Genomic DNA, 22,903 nt, shown 5'->3' with positions numbered 1-22,903 from the left:
GTAAAGAGAACATTTGCACTGAAATGAGGATTGACACATTGTTGGATGAACCATTCGCAGAAGTGTACCCGTGGAGGCCAATCAGCTGCTGATAGTGCCTGCACACGCTGTACATGGTACGGAAACAACTGGTTCCGCCGTAGCACTCTCTATACAGTGACGTGGTCAACGTTACCTTATACAGCAGCAACTTCACTGACGCTGACATTAGGGTTATCGTCAACTGCACGAAGGATTGCCTCGTCCATTGCAGGTGTCCTCGTCGTTCTAGGTTTTCCTCAGTCGCGAGTCATAGGCTGGAATGTTCCGTGCTCCCTAAGACGCCGATCAATTACTTGGAACGTCTTCCTGCATGGAGACCTTCGTTCTAAAAATCTGTCTCGATACAAACGTACCGCGCCACGGCTATTGCCTGTGCTTATCCATACATCAAATGGGCATCTGCCAACTCCGCATTTGTAAACATTGCACTGAGTGCAAAACCACTTTCGTGATGAACACTAACCTGTTGATGCTACGTACTGATGTGCTTGATGCTAGTACTGTAGAGCAATGAGTCGCATGTCAACACAAGCACCGAAGTCAACATTACCTTCTTTCAATTGGGCCAACTGGCGGTTAATCGGGGAAGTACAGTACATACTGACGAAACTAAAATGAGCTCTAACATGGAAATTATGCGTTTCCGGACACATGTGCACATAACATCTTTTCTGTACTTGTGTGTGAGGAACGTTTTCTGAAAGTTTGGCCGCACCTTTTTGTAACACCCTGTGTATATTCTCCCTAGCTCCGCACACACAGTCATTGTGCTAGCTTGATTGCTGGTGTCATTTTGGAGCACACGAATTATTCCTTCCGCTGATTACAAGTGTGGTTGTAAAACATCGCATGAAGTATATAATGTGAGTCAGGAGGAAAGGTACGTGTTTCTACGAGTGATAGCATAGTGATTCTGAACAAAAAACTTGATATGGATATATGCCCTATTCCGAATGGTTTCCGAGACAGAATACTTTTAATGTACATTTCTATTTATTTTCTGTATTATTCATTGTCATTGTTTACAACGTACCACAGCAGTATAGAGGAAGTTGAGTCGAACATATTGATACAGGACGCTTGTGGTCTATCAAGTTGGAAAACTACCTCAAACTGGCCTACGAAAAGCACCTAAGCTACAGCGCACTCTCGTCGTGCGAGATTTTCAATATTCTTACGATCTCCCCTCGCAAACTGTTAGTCCTAGACAAAAAATAGATAGGATCTTTTTTTTGCAGCAAACTTAGACATGTTTTCGTTGGAGTGTGGGACTCGTCACCCTTCTCCCTCCTCGTGCTGCGGCAAAGGGAAAGGTTGCATCCCACATGCAGTCTGGCCGATTGTCCGTTCGCGGTCTTATGGCACAGGCTTTAAGTTTACCTTTATAAATTTATTAAAGAAGATCATACAAGACTGATATTAAACGTGTTCTATCTCGGAAACCATTCGCAATATGGCTTATGTCCAGTTGAAGATTTTTTGTTCAGAATCACTAATACTATCGCATCTCAAAGCATGTACCTTTCCTCCTGAATCACCCTGCATATATATATATATATATATATATATATATATATATATATATATATATATATAAGAGAGAGAGGGGGGAGGGATAATATACGTGGGAAAACAACGTGTTTAAACGCTATGCTATTGTAGTTAAATCTGACTGCGAAGAAGAATACGAAACAGCAGATTTTTACACCTCACCACAGAATTTTCTTTCTAGCCGCCATTTTTAACAGAAAACGTGCCGTCGGAATGTTTCTTAAGAATATTGTGTAAAAATGTGAAATAAGTCGAACAGGAACTTCTCGAGATTTTTATTAATAACGTTTCCCCTATATATTTTAGTATAACGAAACTTACACTAGCTGATTAAAACAAACCGAACACCCCCTATGCAATGCGGAATTGACCACTAAACGCCACGAGAGATGGACCCGCCAGTATAAAAGGAGGAGGAGGATATTGAAATAGTAACGGCAGAAAGGGGTCGATCAGGAGTCTTTAGTGACTTCGAACGTGAGTTAGTTTTTGGATGTCGTCGGGGTAACATAACCATCAAGGATATTTCAGCCCTTCTAAAGCTGCCCAAATCGACTGTTGGTAATATTTATATAAACAGTGCACTGTTTTATTTCCTTCCGTGCAGTAGGTTTTAACAGAAAAACTGTAAATTCGTAAAGTTGTGTTTATGATTTATCAGCTAGTGATTAGAAAACCACTAGAATCAGAATCGTCCGAAACTTTGTAATGCTACCCGTTCGCAGATTAAAACTGTGCGAAATAGTGTCAATGAAGCTACTATCATCCCATATGAAACAGCTACAGAGGTCTCTCTCATACCCTGTACTCTAATGATGCCAACCAATTTGAAAGAATCAAGGTTTCATTTGCAGTAACAACAAAGAAGGCTCGAGGTCACAAATACAAATACGTTGGAAATGATTCACGATCAGCGTGTTTTTCGTATGGTCAGATTTAAGTTACCCTTTCACGCAATGTTAGTTCAGAAAATCAGTTCATATTTTTACCACACAGTGCCCAAAAAAAACGAAGAATTCTTTACATTCTGAATTTTGTGATTGTATCGCGTACGAAAAATTTAATCATACCCTGTGATATATTACCATTTCGAGCTCTATGTCTCCAAAGTGGACTATTTTAACAGCGAAGGGTCGAAATTTGCTTCTTTACACAATGACCAGGAATACCCTAGATTAGGACGTACATCCAACTCCCATAGCCGGGTCCACTACTATGAATATAATTGTGTTCTTGAAATGACGAAATCTTATAATTGGCGGCAGTTGTGAACACGGAAGAAGTAGTGTGACCGTCTAAAGATGACCAATATAGCACTTGTTCATTTATTGTTACCCAGGCACAGAACACGTCTGTTACATGTATTGTACAGCGTCTTGTTAATTCTATCTGTAGACGCAAAGAGAGTCATAGCAGGCATATGCAGCCTCAACTTACCTGAGGACTATATCGTAGAGAAATATAAGACATCCCATTCTGAAGTACTCCAAGCCGAACGTCCGCACTATTGCACCTATGAGGCTAGGTTTCTTCTTCTTGAGCTGTTTCTCCCATTGCCTGAAACAAGAATGACAGATAAATAACTTACTCCGAATCTGCAAATCTTTTCGTGTATAATGGTCAGAGTTTCACTTTCACTGACAACAGTAACCAACGGATGCTATCCATTTCGTCTGTAACGTTGTTATCTCTGTAGATCTCTCTGCATCAAGTATTTCCCAGATTGTACTTTTTGAGAGCTTCCCGACATAATAACTGTTTTAGTGGTTTACGGGCGTCGCTTCGGATAGCGACCGTTTATCCAAACGAATAAAACACGAACTTGCCGAATCTTTCTTCTTCTGTGAATGGCGAATCTGGAAAATTAAACAATAAGTCCGAATTTCTGCAGCAGTGTGTTCACCATACTACACATTCCGCACCTAAATAGCCTTTTCAGATGCAGAACAAACGTATTTGGGCAGACTGTTTACCGGTGTTAAAGAAGTGCAAGACTATCAAAAGGCCAGAATTTTATATCCTCACGTCATCGAATATAGTGTGTGCCGTAAATGATTTAGTATTTGATATTTTAACTATATGAATAAATAAATAACTTCGTTGTAGAGGAACTTAGTTATATGCATAGCTCCCTTTTCTGCATCCTGTAACTAAACTAGAATCGCATTCATTGGAACCCATCTTTCGCTACCATACAGCAATACTAAGAGAGCCGGCCGCGGTGGTCTCGCGGTTCTAGGCGCTCAGTCCGGAACCGCGCGACTGCTACGGTCGCAGGTTCGAATCCTGCCTCGGGCATGGATGTGTGTGATGTCCTTAGGTTAGTTAGGTTTAAGTAGTTCAAGTTCTAGGGGACTGATGACCACAGATGTTAAGTCCCATAGTGCTCAGAGCCATTTGAACCATTTGAATACTAAAAGAGTCATTCTTCAACGTCTCGAGCATGCATACGCACATGTTTTCCGGGGGTTCTGTTGCTATCATGGACTATTCGACAACCTTCGTACTGTATCTAAGTGACTGTATTTGCTCTAAAACACTTACGCTTCAGGTATTATCTGCATCGCAGAAGCCCCTAATTTTCTTCTTGTCTTTTGAATTGTTGAACATCAGATTTCTAATGTAAATGATTTAAATGGTACTGTGCTGATTGTACATAATCTCCCATTTCCTGGTTTCTTAAGCCATATGAACGTCCTTGACAACTTGAAACCTACATATTTATGTCAAGTTCCGTACGTCACTTAGATGTCACATAGTGTGAGTGATGCTGCAGATACTCCCTAACTAAAATTTCACCAGGCATCTTGTCTTGTGAAGTTTTTTTGTTTTTGTTTTTATTAACTCGGATATCTGTTTGTAATATCTCGGCGTTCCAGTGTTACAGAGGTAGACTCAGACTGAGGCAGCGCAGCCGGGAGGAAGGGGTTCGTGGCAGACACGTCACGTGGGGATGTTTGTTATCCCTCTACATCTACATCTACATCCATACTCCGCAAGCCACCTGACGGCGGGTGGCGGAGGGTACATTGAGTACCTCTATCGGTTCTCCCTTCTATTCCAGTCTCGTATTGTTCGTGGAAAGAAGGATTGTCGGTATGCCTCTGTGTGGGCTCTAATCTCTCTGATTTTATCCTCATGGTCTCTTCGCGAGATATACGTAGGAGGGAGCAATATACTGCTTGACTCCTCGGTGAAGGTATGTTCTCGAAACTTCAACAAAAGCCCGTACCGAGATACTGAGCGTCTCTCTGCAGAATCTTCCACTGACTTTATCTATCATCTCCGTAACGCTTTCGCGATTACTAAATGATCCTATAACGAAGCGCGCTGCTCTCCGTTGGATCTTCTCTATCTCTTCTATCGACCCTATCTGGTACGGATCCCACACCGCTGAGCAGTATTCAAGCAGTGGGCGAACAAGCGTACTGTAACCCACTTCCTTTGTTTTCGGATTGCATTTGCTTAGGATTCTTCCAATGAATCTCAGTCTGGCATCTGCTTTACCGACGATCAACTTTATATGATCATTCCATTTTAAATCGCTCCTATTGCCTACTCCCTGATAATTTATGGAATTAACTGCCTCCAGTTGCTGACATGCTATACTGTAGTTAAATTATAAGGGATCTTTCTTTCTATGTACTCGCAGCACATTACACTTGTCTACATTGATATTCAATTGGTATTCCCTGCACCATGCGTCAATTCGTTGAAGATCCTCCTGCATGTCAGTACAATTTCCCATTGTTACAACCTCTCGATATACCACAGCCTCATCCGCAAAAAGCCTCAGTGACCTTCCGATGTCATCCACGGGGTCATTTATGTATATTGTGAATAGCAACGGTCCTACGACACTCCCCTGCGGCACACCTGAAATCACTCTTACTTCGGAAGACTTCTCTCCATTGAGAATGACATGCTGCTCTACCGGAAATACGCTGCTTGACAAAAAAGTAAATCACTCAGAAGACATGGTCGGACGACAGTGTGACTTCATACGCGTACAGACTGTCGGCGAGTGCGTAAAAATTGTGCTGTTATTCTCTGTGACAGATAGAATTGCCATGAGAGAGCATTAGTGTTGTTTGTGTTTAGTGTTGTTACCGGTCTGGTACAGTTCAGCAGGACAGCGCATTGGGTGTTGATGAATGGCGTCGTATTGCGTCCACCGATGAATCACACTTACGCATGACCTCAAATGACTTTTGTAGGCGAGTATTGCAATGACGAGAGAGAGCTCCTATTGATTGCTGATGAAAGGGGTCGCATTGTGTTCAGCAATGAATTACTCTTCTACACTGCCTCAAATGACTAGCGTAGGCGCCGGCCGCAGGTTCAAATCCTGCCTCGGGCATGGATATGTGTGAGTTCCTTAGTTAGTTAGGTTTAACTAGTTCTAAGTTCTAGGGGACTAATGACCTCAGAAGTTGAGTCCCATAGTGCTCAGAGCCATTTCAACCATTTTTGAACAAGCGTAGGCGAATATTGCATTGACCTGAAAGCACCTATTGATTGCTATTGATTGATGAACAGCGTCACATTGTGTTCAACGATGAACTACACTTCTGCAGTACCTCAGGTCAATATCGTGGGCGAATACTGCGACGACCTGTGAGGGCATTCTTTTAACTGCTGATGAATGGCGTCGCATTGTATTAGGTGATGAATTGCATTTCTGCACTGCCTCAAATGAATATCGTGGATGAGTATTGTGGCGACATGAGAGTCATCCTGTTGAATGCTGATGAATACCCTCGCTTTTTATTCAGTGATGAACCGCGTTCTGCACTATCCCAAACGACCATCGTAGGCCAGTACTGCAGCGACCTGAGAGAGGTGCTATTGTCTGCTAATGAATAAGTCACATTGTGTTCAGTGATGACTCACACTTCTTCACTACGTCAAATGACCATCGCAGGCGAATGCTGCGGCGACCTGAGGGAGATCCTATTGACTGCTGATGAATGGGGTCACGTCGTGTTCAGCGATGTATCGCACTTCTGCACTACCTCAAATGACTATCGTATGCAAGTATTGCGGCAACGTGGAGAGAGATCCTATTGTTGCAATGTTTTCGTAAGGCACAGCGCTGTCACTGCAAGTGTCGTAGAGTTGGAAGTCATGGCTGTTGGTGACTGAGGAAACTCTGATGACACAACGGTACATCAGGGACATCACTGCATCCTGTTTTTCTCTTATGTGGCAATGTGATAGTGGCATTTTTTAACAGAACAATGCACATACCCACACACACACACACACACACACACGACATGTGGCTCTGTGAACTGTCTGTGTGATATTGGGGTATTTCCGTGGCCAGAAAACCGCAGGATTTGTCTCCTACAGAAAATGTGTGTAGCCACCTCGGACGTCAGCGCCATTCCAGTGGCAGTAACTTGGATATCAAGAACAATTTACGACAGTAGTGGACCAGCTTGCCTCAGGAAAGGATAAAACGGATTTAGGTGCCTGCATGCAGACCAAACAAGATGCAGCGTCATACTGATAAATGGGCTCATACTGCCAACTTTTTTGTAAACCTGAGTCGAATTTATATTCACTGAAATGTAATCGTATACCCACTCAAACCGTGGGGTCTGATTTCGTTTCCTCCCCCAAATCTGGGTGATCCACGTTTTTGTCAGGCGGTGCAAATATGCTGTGGTTCGCCATTTGGATCCAGAGTTACGTCAACGCTTGAATACTGTCATTACCTTGATTTTCGAACCAGAACTTTGATTTGGACATGTAGTGGATTGTATGTTGTCGTGTGAGACGATGCTTCCGTTCACCGGCGCTGATCCGGGACTCACGTATTTGTTGTAATGTTCGCCCTCTGATTTCGTTTAGAGATATCGACTCAGTGTAGATCTCGATTTCCGTACAGTACCTGATTCACAGAAGGGACTTGACTAACTTAGTGTTAGGTTACGATTCTTGACTACTACTTTCCGTTGCCGATCAGACCATGATTCTGTGAAAAGTGTCAAATACTTAATAGAGATCTACAACGAGCACGTGCACATGGAGATTAAATTACAGCCACTTCCATCTCACATGTCGCAAAATAAAATGTTATTCGCGGTCGATTGTCTTCTTCGAGTCCTTTTTAATGATTCCTAATAAATTCATTTGAACCAATTATAAAATAATCTTGAGTATGCTTGTCTAGGTATTTTAGGAAGCTTAAAAGTGTGTTCTTTGAACAATATTTTCCCTTTCATGCAAAACCAAATAACATCAACGGTTTGAAGCACTGGCGGGAATGATTCATACTAAATAATATTATCTGATCTGACGCAATGGCTCCTTTTCTTCTTTATATAATCTACGTTTATTTATCTGTTGTTGACACTTTTCTGTTTTTCATTCATTAGAGGCCTCTTCACATCTGTTTGTGTTTGATCTTCCTGATATCTTGCTCAACACGATCGATCTTTATAGTGTTCAGTCCGCTTATCCTTATCTTTACCCACATTCTACTGTATCTTAGTCAAATATTTTGAAGTCTCTGTGATCGAAGCTATGTCCGTTATAATTTTGTCTCTCTTTGTACCTCTGGTAGCTGATTTATGCATGTATTAAAATTTTATTCGTCAGTTTGGAGAGAATAACATCTCATAACCTCCGTTCACCAGTGCACGTGACGTAAATAATTTGTGATTCTGCACTGTGCCATGCAGCAGCGCAATGTAGCAATATACTAAACACTTTTAAGATATTCAAGAAGTAGTCCGGAGAACGAATTATGGAACCTCTTTCGTAAGTCATCTTTAATGGACTATTTCCTTCCTTTATATCTGAAGATATTGGGTTGGTGCATAATTTCATAACGTTTTCCCGTAAGTTTAATAAACACAACAGACATGCGTAACAGAGACTTAAGTCATCAAAAAATTTTATCATTCACTATTTTCGCCGGGCGCAGTGGCCGCACGGTTTGAAGCGCCAAGCACGGATTGCGCGGCCCCTCCCGCCGTACGTTCGAACCCTCCCTTGGGCATGGGTGTGTGTATTGTTCTTAGCTTAATTCAGTTTAAGTAGTGTATAAGTCTTGGGACCGATGACCTCAGCAGTTTGGTGCCTTAGGAATCACACACATTTGAACATTATTTACAACAATCTGTCAATGCTGGGGTAACTTCTCGAATCCACAACTACAGATATCACGCGATTTTGAAGTGAAGAACTCATCGAACCATGCTCGCAGCGCATTGTTATCCGGAAAGAAAGTTACTTGATTGTTGTTTGACTGAGGGAGGTAACGCTAAAAAACTTAGACGGCAAGATCAGCTGAATAGAGTATAGCGTGTTCTGTCAGTCTAGCAGAATTCGGACGGGCGTTATCGCGGAGTCGTATCACTTCACGCAGTCTTCCTGGTCATTGTTGTTGGACTGAGTCAGCAAGATATCTCAGTTGTTGACAATAAATGTCAGCAAACAGAAGAATATGTCGTAAATGTTGAGATTTCCCCACTAGTGTGTGGTGTCCACAGCTTTACTCACAATTTTCAAATGAGAAAATGACGACATGGAAACTCATATAATAACAGCGAACAACAAATAAAAATGACCCATAGCAACCGGAATATTAAATTGCAAATCAAAAACACTAAGAACGTCTGTATCAACCTAATAATTCATATCAGGCAGCATCGTTTTTTCTTAATTTGTCACTGCACTCATCGATTATAATTCCGAACAGGGGTCGGCATGACGAGTGTTATCGCTTTTTCTTACGTTCTCCTCCAATTCATATACCATACATTTCAGTTACTTATTGCTCCTGTTCATCCATTGATCAAAAGAGATAAGAAGAAAGTAATGACGTAATTATATAAAATGTCACTTACTGTTCTAGTTGGTCCCCCAGAAGAGCAGATGTATCTTCGTCTAGGGGTTCAAAGAGGTCGTCGACTGTCAGATCGCGTGAGTAACCCTCTCTAAAAAGCGGGAGCGTGTACCTGTAACAGATGAACGTTCGTTACTTGAGGTACACAATGTTTATATCTGCGTCCGCGCAATTTACGTCTAGCAGCGACAAAAGCTCAATGTTTTTTGCTTCAATAAATTATCAGCCACAAAAATATTATTCGATGAAGGAAACAAAACAGAATATGTGTGTGTTTGTGTTTATATTGGATTAGGCGGTACTCTTCGTTCCAATAGATCCATAGTGAGGAGACTTTCCAGGGTGTAGAAAATGTCACAAAACAAGAATACACAACACATGTTTACAAAGAAAAACAATGCTAATGTACCTCCCCCAGATCAGAAGTAAAATCGTGGCATAAGCCAAAAGATCTTAAAACACATTATCATATAAAAGTTAACAACAAATTTGTCACAAAACATGTAAATGTTCAACACACCGAGTTGCATACGAGAATTCTTAGGCTATTGTAGTCACACATCGTCAAGTAGAACAACACTAATTTGCATTGATTGTCTTACTGCGCTGAATTTGTACATAGGTCAGATTGTATGTAATACTCGCATGTTTGTTATTATTAATAACATATACACGTCAGTTGGTTCTACTAAGAAAATCGACAATTGAACAGAACGGCCTGGCCGCCAATAAATCCTTTAGGCCCTCTTAAACCGAATTTCATTAGCAGTTACACTTTTTATGGCAGTTGGCAAGTTACTGAAGATGTATGTGCACGAATAATGGACACTTTTCTGTTCCAAAGCAAGTGACTTTAAATCTTCGTGAAGATCATTCTTATTTCTAATGTTGATTTAAATAATGGAGCTACTGGTTTGAAAAAAGATATATTTTTAAAAACGAATTTCATTGAAATAAATATATATTGTGAAGTAGTATTTAGTATCCCTAATTCCTTAAACAGGCTACTGCAGGACGCTCTTGAGTTTGCACCACAAATATTTCATGTTACACGTTTAGGGCTCCGAAAACTTTAGCTTGGCTTGAAGAGCTACCCCTAAAAGTAATCTCTTATGACATTATGGAATGAAAGTAAGCAACGTGTGAAACCTTTTTCTTTTTTTTTTCACCTATGTCTTACAACATCCACATTGCAAATAGAAGTTTAGATGAGTTTACCATCAAACTGTAATCCCAAGTATTAAACACACTCAACCGCTTCTATCTGCCTGTTGTAATATTTTAGGCATGTATTGGGGGAGAGGTTTGCCCGGGAACCAATTATTAATGTCAGTGAAAATTTCGTTCTTTCTAAGAGTGTACTTGATTTGCTATTTACTGCAGTATTAGTATCATCTACATGCAAAACGAAATTTTAGTACACACAATTTTAGTACACACAAAAAAGTAAGATCCTAAGATGGAACCATGTGGGACGCTACACGTAATTAATTCCCAGTTGGAAGATGCCTAATAGCTTAATATAAGTCTGTTTCCTTTTGACCCTCTCTTTTTCCTGTCAGAAGTTTTCGATTTGAACCATTTCCAGCGTTTCTTGCTTCACTGTAATATTCTAATATCCTTATGATGCTATGTACACTTGTGATGTACACAGTCAAATATCTTTGACCAAAAATGTAACAGTAGCCCGTAACTCGGTGTCTAACGAATTGAGTGAATTCTTGCTGTATGTGGAGCCCGTTAGAAAACCGAACTGTGAATTTAACAATATATTATTTCTAGAATGAAATTTTCACTTTACAGCGGAGTGTGCCCTGATATGAAACTTCCTGGCAGATTAAAACGTTGTGCCGAACCGAGACTCGAACTCGACACGTTTGCCTTTCACGGGCGAGTGCTCTACCAACTTTTTTTTTTTTTAATCTCATTTTGTTCGTTATAGATCGTTGCAATTGTTCGTGGCGGACGTTCCCTAACGCTCGTTGAAGTTCGTTATTGATCCATTCACTCAGTTTTTTTATTACAGAGGGCAGCTAACCGTCTGACCGAGCACGCTGAGCTACCATGCCGGCTACCAATTGAGCTACCGAAGCACGACTCACGCCCCGTCCTCACAGCTTTAAGTCCGCCAGTACCTCGTTATATTGTTACTGTCATGTGGTTAAGAAACCGACTGTATATTGTAAAATATACGAGAGTGCTGGGAAAGGTAAAAGTTGACTGATGCTTATCTCTTTTCTTAAACAAGTGCTTAACTACAGTATATTTCAAGCATTCAGGAAGTGTTCCATTGATAAATGACTGATCAGGCTAGTCATTTGATATGTTACTAATCTTTAATTAACGTTGTTGATATTACATCATAACCACAACACTTTTTTATTTTAAATCTTTTATTACGGACATTATGACCGCTGATATAAGGAGGGTCGTATTCAAATTGCTGAGGTTACTTTCATGAAAATTTTCTCCTAGTTCAGAGGGCTCCGCACTTGTTATGTTGAATTAATGAAATGCTGCCCATTTGCTAACACAGTAAAATCTTTGAATCCATTTTACATTAGGCCATTCTCACGCGTATCTGAATCTGCCATTGTTAATTTATAATGTGATGGATATACAAATATTTTATATCAGAAGAAAACGAAGCCTCTATATTTGCAGAATAAGTACAAAAAGAAAATATAACTTGCGCTATGCTGTTGAGAAGCAGCGTAAAATGATGAAAACAGTAAAAGTCAACTGGATTTAAAAAGTTATGTGGACAGTTACATAGTGAGAGATAGTAGCAAGAAAAGCAGTCTGGTACATTAGAGCTATCAGCATACTTCAGATTTAAGAAAATTTATATTTGACGGCTTCAGATTTTCATTTGCATGCTTTTGCACTAAAGGTCGAAAGTAATTTTTAGATTTCATAAAACGGCAAAATAGTTGGGCGAAAGTTAAGTCCTCTGTCGAGTAACAGTTAAACCAGAAGTAAGTGTAGGGGGCTCTAGTGTAGCTCGGACCTTCGTGGACTACTTACAGCAGCATGTTGACAAACATCTACAGACAGCTACGAAATTGCGGAGTTATTTAAAGGAAGTTGCAGGAACTGGGCTGCTGATATTCGCGAAACTGCTGTTTCTTAATGTGCCTTGCCCGTTGAGCGTAATTTCCTTGGATTTTTTGAGGTAGGAGAAAATTTATATTTTTTCGCAAATGTCCGTAAAGTATCCTTTCCCCATTGTATGATAGATTACTAGGTTATTTTCGATACTGTGCATCGCTTGATTATCTGTTATAAGGTGAACTGCGAAGGTGAATTTACTTCCTTTGTCTTTTTTTTTATATTTCTGTGTGTTCCTTGTAACGCATTTTAAAATTTCACCTTACAATGAGAGCAGTAAATTTTGTATTGCCATATTTTTGTTATAAGTTTTGTCTTGTGTTAATGTTGTGAATTAAGAGTCGTTTTAGAGACCTATATCCTTACTAAACTGAGTGACAGATGCAGTATAGTTGACATGATAAGCAAGCAATATTGTTCACACATTAGTTGGGTAAGTAATAGACCCTTTGACGACGTGTAACATGAAATTGTGACTATTATCGATTTCTGGGATTGTTTCCTGTGTAGAAGATGCCGTGTGATGATGAGATTCATCCGATACTAGTCTGGCTTAATAACAACGAAGTGCAGCAAAGTATTTAATACAACACATAAGGGCTTCACGACAAGAAAGAAATACAAGCTCAAATCCTGTTGCTGCTGCTACCCTTTCCATCAGTAATGGAGAGTGAGACAGCACAATGAACAGTAGCAAACGCTGAGCAGTTAAGGACACAAGACAAAAGGGAAATAACGGGTACAGCGTAGTGTCAAAAATACTTATATACTTAGAACATTCTTAGATAGCATTCGTCACCGAGAGGAAAAATACGGCCAAGTAATTCCTGAACAAATAGTCGCCCACCTCACAGTGACACAAACGCTGGCCAAGGTCTGCCCTGCAGCACTAGTTGCGTCACACGAGCAATCTGAGATTACCTACAGCTTCAGGACAGCCGAGCTCCACGTACTTTGATTCATACGGACAGAGTCTGGATCACTGTACGACGCTCCCGAAAGAGGTGTGTGATGGTAGCACGAAATTGTAGAGGCTTTAATTCAACCACAACCTGAGACACAAAAGGATACAAATAATATACGCAGGTGCAAACGGTTCTGAATAGAATATGGAAAACACTCCCTTTTTGTTAAGTACTAACACATGCGTGAAAAAAATCTAATGTCCTTTCGATGTTTCATGTAACGTAAAGGATGTGCTAAGTCAGTAGTGGAAGGAATATCTTCCGCTTTCCAAAAATGCAACTAAATTCGTTTTACTGAATGTTTATTGAGTTTGGCACCTGTTTTGTTTACTTTTTTCAGTAACAAAGGAGAAAATGTAAGTGAAACGTGACGTTATGAGGATGCACTATATTGTTGTCTTTTTTTTTCTAAAATGTCCTTTTCTCGACTCTTACAAAGCTGTGACTGTAGCTTCTAGTCAGTATGCTGAGATGCCGCATTGTAGAAGTCAATAACTGTTCTGCATTCACACCACAATGGGCATAAATGTTTGCGGACTTAGTAACAGTTCTAAGTACATTTCTCACTAATTGTTTGCTCTTTGTAGAAAATTCCCATACCCTTTGGATCGATATGCGTCCCTGGAGAACCAGCAAGACTTGTTCGCTGTTCGTTATTTATAACAATATCATAACTTACATGCTGCTGCCGTATGTGGAGATGGCTTAATTTGGAGCAATTAATATCTACTTCCACATTCTGCAAACCATTTTGAAGCGCATGGCAGAGGTACTTCCGATTATAGTAGGCATTAGGATTTCTTTCCGCAGCACTCGCGTCTCTATACGTCTGTAATTAGCCTAACTTTAGTTTCGCAGTCTTTGCAACCACGATAAGAAACAAACACAACACCATGAACGACTAGAGACAGGACGTTCATATTCACAGGATATTTACGTTAGAATATGGAAGGACATTTAATTTTCTCCTTTCTCTCGGTCACATGGCGAAAACGAGATTTACACAGTAAGTATTGCCAACTTCGACGGAGATCACAGGGGAACCACAGAATATTAGCTATTTACGACCAACAAGGGCCGGCCGCAGTGGCCGAGCGGTTATAGGCGCTTGTCTGGAACCGCGCGACCGCTACGGTGGAAGGTTCGAATCCTGCCTGGGGCATGGATATGTGTGATGTCCTTAGCTTAGTTAGGATCAAGTAGTTCTAAGCTCTGTAGGACTGATGACCTCGGATGTTGTCCCATAGTGCTCAGCCATTTGAACCATTTGAACCAACAAGGGCTACCCTAGATAACCTGACACAAAAATTCATGGTTCATTACCTCACACAAAATCATTTAGTGTGTTTCTTTTCGTGTTACAGACTGATCCGATTGGTCTATCTCTGTATATCAGTTGACGGTTGCTGTTCTCAAACATTGCTCGGAGACAATTAACACTACTTCACGCAGCTTATATACTCCTGTCAACTGGATATTACAGCAGCGTGACTCGCACTCTCGTAAGGGAAGGTATATCCTAGCATAGATTGACGACGGTTCTAAGGAATCTCATATAATACCTTTCTGTTTACATTCAGCGTACATCAAACCAATCGAAACTATATGAGATGTGGTAAAAGGTATTAGCTTCCTCTACTTACATATTAAAAAACCGTGGTTTTTGAGTTTTTTGTTAGTCCTTAGTTGCTTCTACCTCCTTGGCATATGGGTAGTAATCGCAGCTAAATATGCTGTTTTTATCGTGGCATACGCGATTCGCTTATTTTTATTTGTGAAGCCTCTTCAGTGGCAATTTGTGATCATATTAATGCATATGTGCCATCTTTTAGTTATACTTAGATGGTTTGCCCACCCAGGACGTGCAAGTTTCCGCGCTTTACGATCGGATTTCATCTTCACACCTCACTTTCACTTATCACTGTGTTTCGGTTTTATTCGTTTGCCGGCTGGAGTGGCCGAGCGGTTCTAGGCGCTACAGTCTGGAACTGCGTGACCGCTACGGTCGCAGGTTCGAATCCTGCCTCGGGCATGGATGTGTGTTTTGTCCTTAGGTTAGTTAGGTTTTAGTAGTTCTAAGTTCTAGGGGACTGATGACCTCAAAAGTTAAAGTCCCATAGTGCTCAGAGCCATTTGAACCATTTTTTTATTCGTTAACTGTAAACCGTCTAAATACAACTCCAGGACGGCACATATGCACTAATAAGATTCGAATTGAACTGGAGATGTTTAACAAATAAAAAGAAGCTAAATGCCTATGGTACATCATTTAGTAGCGTTAGACTATCCAAATCCCAAGGATCAATGGCATCAAAGTAGCTCATTATTAATGCAGAGCTGTGAAAAGATGCCAATTCGACTGGCCGCACACGTGATCTGGAGATATTCCTGCAAGATACTAGTAAATATTATTCACTAATTTATTCGTCTCTTTAGTTTGATAATTTTAGAAATCCGTACTTCGGGAACTTCCCTGTATTTGTTACTATAAACAAGCTCTTCCGCGTTCTTTCCTTGTCGTGGTAGCATGTGAAATTGTGCTCTTCGAGATATCCCAGACTTAAAAAAAGCAGATATATAATTTATACCATTCAGACAGAGAAATCTCAGAAATAAATTGTAATGCTGTTTAGTAGTGCAGAATGTCAGCAGGCCGTTTTGCTTTTTGTTTCGTGTAAGAGGGCAGTTCTTCCAAGTAGAACTTGTCACCGTCTTTTCATCCAAGGTGTGTGTCACACGTTCTTCGAAGCTCTAGTTTGAAAGACAAACATGAGTTCACTGTGAGCTGAACCTACAAACATTTCCTTTGTTGATAGCGAACACTTCTTTATGCCCTAAAAAGTGAGAGACGACACTTGCGTTCAACATTTTGTTTTTAAGCCAAGGCGTGTTTCGCGATGACTGCATCTGAAAAATGGCTTCAACTCCTTTTGATAGTCACCAGCACTGAATGGACTTGGTGTCCGAGACCGCTCACTAGTCCACTAGCAACGTAACTTGGCTGTTATCAGGTGCGGTTTTAGCTGTGCAAACCCCACTATCAGCTGCGGCGTATTACAGCGAATGCGGCAACGATTCCTATGTTCTCCATGTCACCGCGTTGGAAATATGCAGAGGGCTGATTTTTTTTCTTTTCTTTCTATTCCTGCTGCAATACCTTAACCAAAGACTCGCTCAGCTCAACAATTTGCGAAGATTTAAGCGAATGCATACAGCATGGTGCAATACAGTTCTTCGGCGCTTCCAATCATACTCGTATTAATCGATTGTATCGTGGAACTTTAGGCTCTAGATCCAGTTGACGAACTTGTTGATGTGTCATTCGTTGAAAACGATCATTTTCCGAGTATTAGCTTTACTGCAGCTGAACGCGACAGAGCGGTGCTCTTTGGAAGATACAGCGTCGCAGGAATTGCTAGTTTACATTAATACAAGCTATCTTCCGTATCGGACAAAGGGAGGAGTCATCTCGGTAATCTCTACAAAAATATTTCGAACAAATCAATCAATACTGACGGATAGAATGGGGTGCCAATAACACCGATAAGAGAATGTGATAAACCTAACGAAGCACAATCGAATAGACTAATAACACCTCTGAGTTGTACACAGGAAGCGTAGAAAAATATTTTTTTAAACAGTGACTTGAGTGGTTCTACTGCGTCGTTCATCTGTGTTCGGTTTTCGGAGAGGATATGGCACGAATGAAAATCTTATAAAATTTGTAGCCGATTTCCAACCACGCTTCAGCCGATATGAATATGTCACTGCAGTTTTTACAGGCGTAAGCAATTCTGATGATGCGTTTGTAAGGTGTCAGGCAAATCCAACACCTTCCATGAAAACCCTGACATTATAAGCAAATCCAGTAGTATGTCACATAGCTCCGAATAAATCGTGACATTAAATTAACCAAAGTAATACGAGTAACGAGTGAGCAAATGGAATACCACAGACTAACACAAGAATGCCTAAATGCATGTCATACCTTCCCACCGTGAGACAGACGCAGTTCTGAGGGGAGAAACGAGAACAGAAGCAGAGAGCAGAACCGTGTTAAGCTAGAAGGCCCTACGATGAGGGACGGACTGGACGCCCAGGTCGCCAGTTAAACACTAGGACAACGCCAGTTGCATGTTTTAGCGTGAGACTTTTTCGCGTCTCTGTTATGTCAAGGACCACCCTCCAGCCCATGTTAAAAGCTAGAGCCCTCCAGAAAAACAGTATAGATCTTACGATAACGCTAAAAGGACCACACCAGCTGCAAGTTTTAGCGTGAGACTTTTTCGCAGCTCTGTTACATTGCAAACTTTAAAAACATTGCCCCACCACGAAAAGTATAACGTTTCTCATTTTGTAGGCAGAGCTTAAGGTTAACATTGAGACCCTGATTCGTCAGATGAAAACACAGCCAGATAGTTTTTTATTAAACCAACTTCGGTAAATGATAGTAAGGAGAAGTTAGGAGGTGAGTTGCTTCTGAGACGGCAAGGTGAACGGAGCTTCACTCAGAACTGCAGAAGTCTCATCTGTTACACCCCCTTTTTGCGTAATATTAGTGTCGATCGTCAATTAAAGCCACTTGAGGCAAAAATCTGAAATGCGATGATTTTTCTGTTATACAGTTATTGAGAAGCCACATCAGCCACTGTAATTTACGACTAGTTAGATAAGTAATTAAAGATAATTGAGGGTCACTGTAGACCATTTTGATAGTTTTCCCTTTTGTGAAACTTAATTTAAACCTAGAGTATAGATGTGATATGGCATAGGTCATCCTTCGATCCATTGTAGAACTTGGAAACCCATTCAGGGAATATTCGTTCACATTTTTGTTGAACGCAGTTGGTTTTTACCATCCTGCATTAAAACATTTCCTTTTTATCAATAGTGCAACTTATAAACGATGTTTTGTGAGTAGAATAAAATTTCCAATGGTAAATTTAACTGCTTTTTCGACGTTATTTTACCAGCTAACTAAAAATAGGAAAGCCTTGAACCCCTTCCACTAAATTTAGTTAGTATTAAGATTCTTGTACAGGTAGTGCAGTGGAGCTGACGCTAAAATCATTAAGTATTTGGTTATATCATCGCTAGTCTCGCTGAACTCTTCTGAATTCTACATGTAATGTGTTGTCTGGCGTCTCCTTACCAGCAACAGGTCCCAGGTTCAAACTAGTCAATTCCCTAAAAAAACACGCTCAGAGCGTCGTTGCGCGAAAGTGGTAGGGAGACACGATATAGAACAAACCGATACCACCATGAATGTTAGACGTTACCGATGCTGGCTGCGAAAGTGCATAAGAAGAATTCTCCCGGTGTCATAGCGACCTAGCTTGTTCACTTACTCTCTCAGCTGACTGATAATGAAGAGAAAAAACTATATGGGGGCCTCAAGGCAAAAGCCAAGGCGTGCCACAAGGTTCAGTTGTATATCATATCTTATTCGACATGTTTGCAAGGAATCTGATGACACTTTCTCACAAAGTGTAAGAGTTTTGTAGTACTTTGACTAACTGTGTATTTATTCAAGGACTAATACTCTAAGCATACCATATTGCAGTGCCTGCGTTATTCTGATTACGATGCAAAGCTCCTTTGGACATGCAAGCATATTTATCAGCCGATATCGTGCAAGCAACTTTCAAGTACAACGTCTGACCTGTACGGGAGTCAAGGTCTGTCAAGACTAGATACATATACCGGGTATTCCTCCTAAGAGTCTTCAGGTACATTTTCTCTTGTGCCCGCCACCGGATGGTCAGTGTGACGGATTGTCAATCCTCTGGGCGTGGGCTCGATTCCCGGCTGGGTCGGGGAATTTTCTCCACCCACGGACTGGGTGTTCTGTTGTCCTCATCATCATCCTATCATCCCCATCGACTTCCGGTCACCTAAATGGCGTCAAATTGAAAGACCGGCACCCGACGAACGCCGTGCCCGACTGAGGGCCCTAGTCATACGATTAAGTAGATGTTTCGATAGCTATTTGCAGTTTCGTTTTTTACAGTGAGTAGTTGGAGTCAGTCTCTACTCATTACGTCTTCCATGCGACGCCCAGTGTCAACCTAGAGTCACTGGAAAACCTCCATTTGTTTCTCATTACGAACAAAATGATTTTTAAAGCGGAATTTTACGTGCCCATTAAATGGTGCGGTCCCAAATTATTCTAGTGCAATATTCTTTTTATCGTTGTATATTAACAAGGACATTAAAACACGAAGAATAACGAGTGCTCCAGCAGCGACTGACCAGCGCTGCTGTATGACGGCAGCAGTCACGGCGACAGGCATAATTTTGGAGTGCTCCATCTAATGCGCACGTGAAATTCCGCTTTAAAAATCAATTTATTCTTAATGATAAACAAACCGACGCTTAGCTTCGACACTGGGTATGACATGAAACACGTCATGAACAGTCTGGGCCGAATCTATTTTCAGATTTGGCAAAACACCGAAGAAGATGCGCCTGACGGCCCTTACGACGGGCACCCGCTACAGAGAAGACTAGTATCGATTTGTAGCGTACGAAGTTCTCCGTTTAGCTGCTTACGAGAAACCCTATGGCAGACACTTAAGGACGAAAATTTTACTAAAAGGATTGCAGTTGGCACAAAATCAGATAATGCAAGACATTCATATTTTGGCGTGCTTTTACTCCTTATCCAGAGACTGGCTTCTATTGCGGCATATGTGGGGACTAGTCTATTTATCAAATTAAGTTTGTCTACATAAAGACGGCTCTACTTTGGTTCACATTACAACTTCAGTACACTAGAAATACAAGTTGAATTAGACCTAGGCTTTCATTATGGATACCCATATTATTACGTTTTCAAATAACGTACCACTTCTGCATACTTTCGTACCATTCCTGAATGCTTTCATACAGATCTGGGTTACTTGGACCCTGGAAGGTTGCTTGAAACCAAAACGTTAAAGGCACTAAGCTGTTCCTGGTACTCGTTTATTGAAATATTCGACGCAGTCCTTGGTTCATCCACGAGGTAGCAGGGCTCAGCAGGCTTTGGCGCACTCCATGTATTTCCACCAGTTGCTGTCAGAGTTTAGTGGAGGCTATGTTATGGTGTAACACATGTACTGTTATTCTCGCCTAACATCTTATTTGCCCAACGTGCGAAGAATCGATATTTTGAATGCAGTAAGGGCACAGTTTTATTCCTTAAACTGTACATTATGTAATTTCTATGCAAATGTTCAATTATTCATCAAAGTGTATGCTGGTGTACTGATAACTACATGCAAGGGCTACTTAGACCCACAACCAGCTTGAATCCAAGTAACCCTTAGACACGTATATTCTTCAATTACATCAAAATAAAACACCTGTTACTCGTTGTGACAAGTTATTTTCAATTTATGCCTAATACAAAGTATGTTTGAAATTATTTAGGTTTAAGGCTCACTACACCATCTAAATACAGAAGATTGCCTGGGAGACGCAAGTACAATGATTTTACAGAAGAAAAACTAGAAAAGTGCTTAAACGGTAGGGTAAAATGTTAAAACGTAGAAAAAACGCAGAAAAGGGGAGGAAGAACACACAGAAAACGAAGAAACCATCGAAAAAAGGGAACAGTGAGTCAACATCAGAGGACGCTGATGTTTTCAGCCTCCAGTCACCAAAAGGAGGCGAGGATGAGGCGTGTGACCTGAGGGACCTTGATTTACCGGTAGGCCTATAGAAGAACAACCTAAGATGGGCAGTGCAAAAAGCGCTGAAGAAAAATGAAGACTTTGGTTCAAAAGAGAGTAGTATTAAACACACATTGGAAAAAGGCAACTTTGTAATCGTTTTATGGGAGAATACTGAATGTCCTGTCATTGTGTCAAGCATAGACGACAACGGAGCTGTCGTCGAGTGCATGCAGTAAACAAAAACATCCTAGAAGTGGCGTAAGCAAGAAGACAATCTCCATTATAAATAGCGCGATATTAAGGAGAAGATTAACCCCCCAAAACTTGTGAAAAGGGGCTAATTTTCTGTTCCATCGGTCAAAGATAATGTTTAAAGTCGGTTAAAGTTGTGTAATTTGTATCACAACTCCACTTTTTCATTACTGTTTTATGTCGTTAAAAGAAATTTCCGAAGAATGAAATTATTTTTGTAAATGAACATCAATTTTTGAAAATCCTGGCGCTTACTTGAATCCAACACACGTTTATAATGCGTTTGCATAGGAAAATAGAATATGGGTTCAAGTATCCTAACCTAAGGGCTACTTGAACCCTATTTTTTATGTTTTCAAAGTCTTGAAATGCAAAAAAGGTAATAATTGTCTCACAAATACTAAGTTGTGTATTAAGAACAATACAGTTAACAGTACCAGCCTTTTGTAATTATGATTTTACTAAAACATGTATCAGGAATGTGTAAAAACTGGATTCATGTAACCCTGGTTTAAAGTAACTGCTAAGAAACCTTGAGTAACGGAAGAAGTAATTCACCTTATCGACGAAAGAAGGAAGCAATAAAATGTTCAGGGTAATACAAAAAATTGTCAGTCATTTAGGAATGAAATAAATAGGAATGCCTGTAGGAAAAATGTGAAGAAATAGAAAAAGATTGTCTGAAGGATTGATTCAGCATGTACGAAAATCAAGCTTTCAAGAAATTAAAAGCAATGGCGCCAAAATTAAGACTGCAATGGCAATTGTTAAGTGCAGAGGAGACAGTACCTTGAAGGCCTGTACGACTGGGAGAAATGTCTGATGCGATTGAAGAATAAGTGGGAGCTGATAGGCAAGGCATATGGGACAAAGTACTAGAGTTTAATAGAGCTTTAGAAGACTTACGGCCAAATAAGGTAGAATGGATAGTTAACGTTCCTTGGGAATTTCTCAGATGGTTGGAGGAAGTGGCTACCAAGCGACTATCATAAATGGTTTGCAGAATCTTTGATTCTGGAGACATAGCATCAGACTTTCGAAAAAAGATCACCCACACAACCCTGAAGATGGCAGGGGCAGATAAATTCTAGAACTATTGTACAATTAGTATAACTGCTCGTGCATTCATAACGCTGACAAGGATAATATATACAAGAATGGAAAATAATACTGAAGGTATGTTATGTGACGATTATTTTGGCTTTCAGAAATGTAAGAGTACCAGAGAGGCAGTACTAATGATGCTATTCGTTATGGAAGCAAGAGCAAAGAAAAATTAATACATTAATACATGCTCATAGGCTTAGTCGACCTGAAACACGTGTTCGACAACGTAGAGTGGTGCAAGATGTTCTGAGAAGTAACTACCAGTGACGGAATGCAGCCCTTTGAATTTGCCATTATTATGGAGCGTAGTCATAACATTGCTATCGGATGGGAATTCTTGCAGGCTTTGCAAGCAG

At 40.6% G+C, this 22,903-nt stretch overlaps 1 protein-coding gene across 3 annotated transcripts in view; it reads right to left on the bottom strand.

The window, feature by feature from the left end:
• Positions 1-22,903, bottom strand: part of LOC126334772 (ATP-binding cassette sub-family C member 4-like) — a 548,862-nt gene that overhangs the window by 109,565 nt on the left and 416,394 nt on the right. For all 3 annotated transcript variants that reach the window (XM_049997356.1, XM_049997361.1, XM_049997359.1), the window contains exons 2-3: positions 9,456-9,566; positions 3,031-3,150 (exon numbers count right to left, since the gene is read on the bottom strand). In XM_049997356.1, coding sequence (XP_049853313.1) covers positions 3,031-3,150; positions 9,456-9,566 — 231 coding nt within the window. The remainder of the gene's footprint in view (positions 1-3,030; positions 3,151-9,455; positions 9,567-22,903) is intronic.

Source organism: Schistocerca gregaria, chromosome 2, assembly GCF_023897955.1.
Source record: "Schistocerca gregaria isolate iqSchGreg1 chromosome 2, iqSchGreg1.2, whole genome shotgun sequence".
Lineage (NCBI taxonomy): Eukaryota > Metazoa > Arthropoda > Insecta > Orthoptera > Acrididae > Schistocerca > Schistocerca gregaria.
The sequence above is the reverse complement of the archived record's forward strand: the minus strand, read 5'-3'. Positions and strand labels throughout refer to the sequence as shown.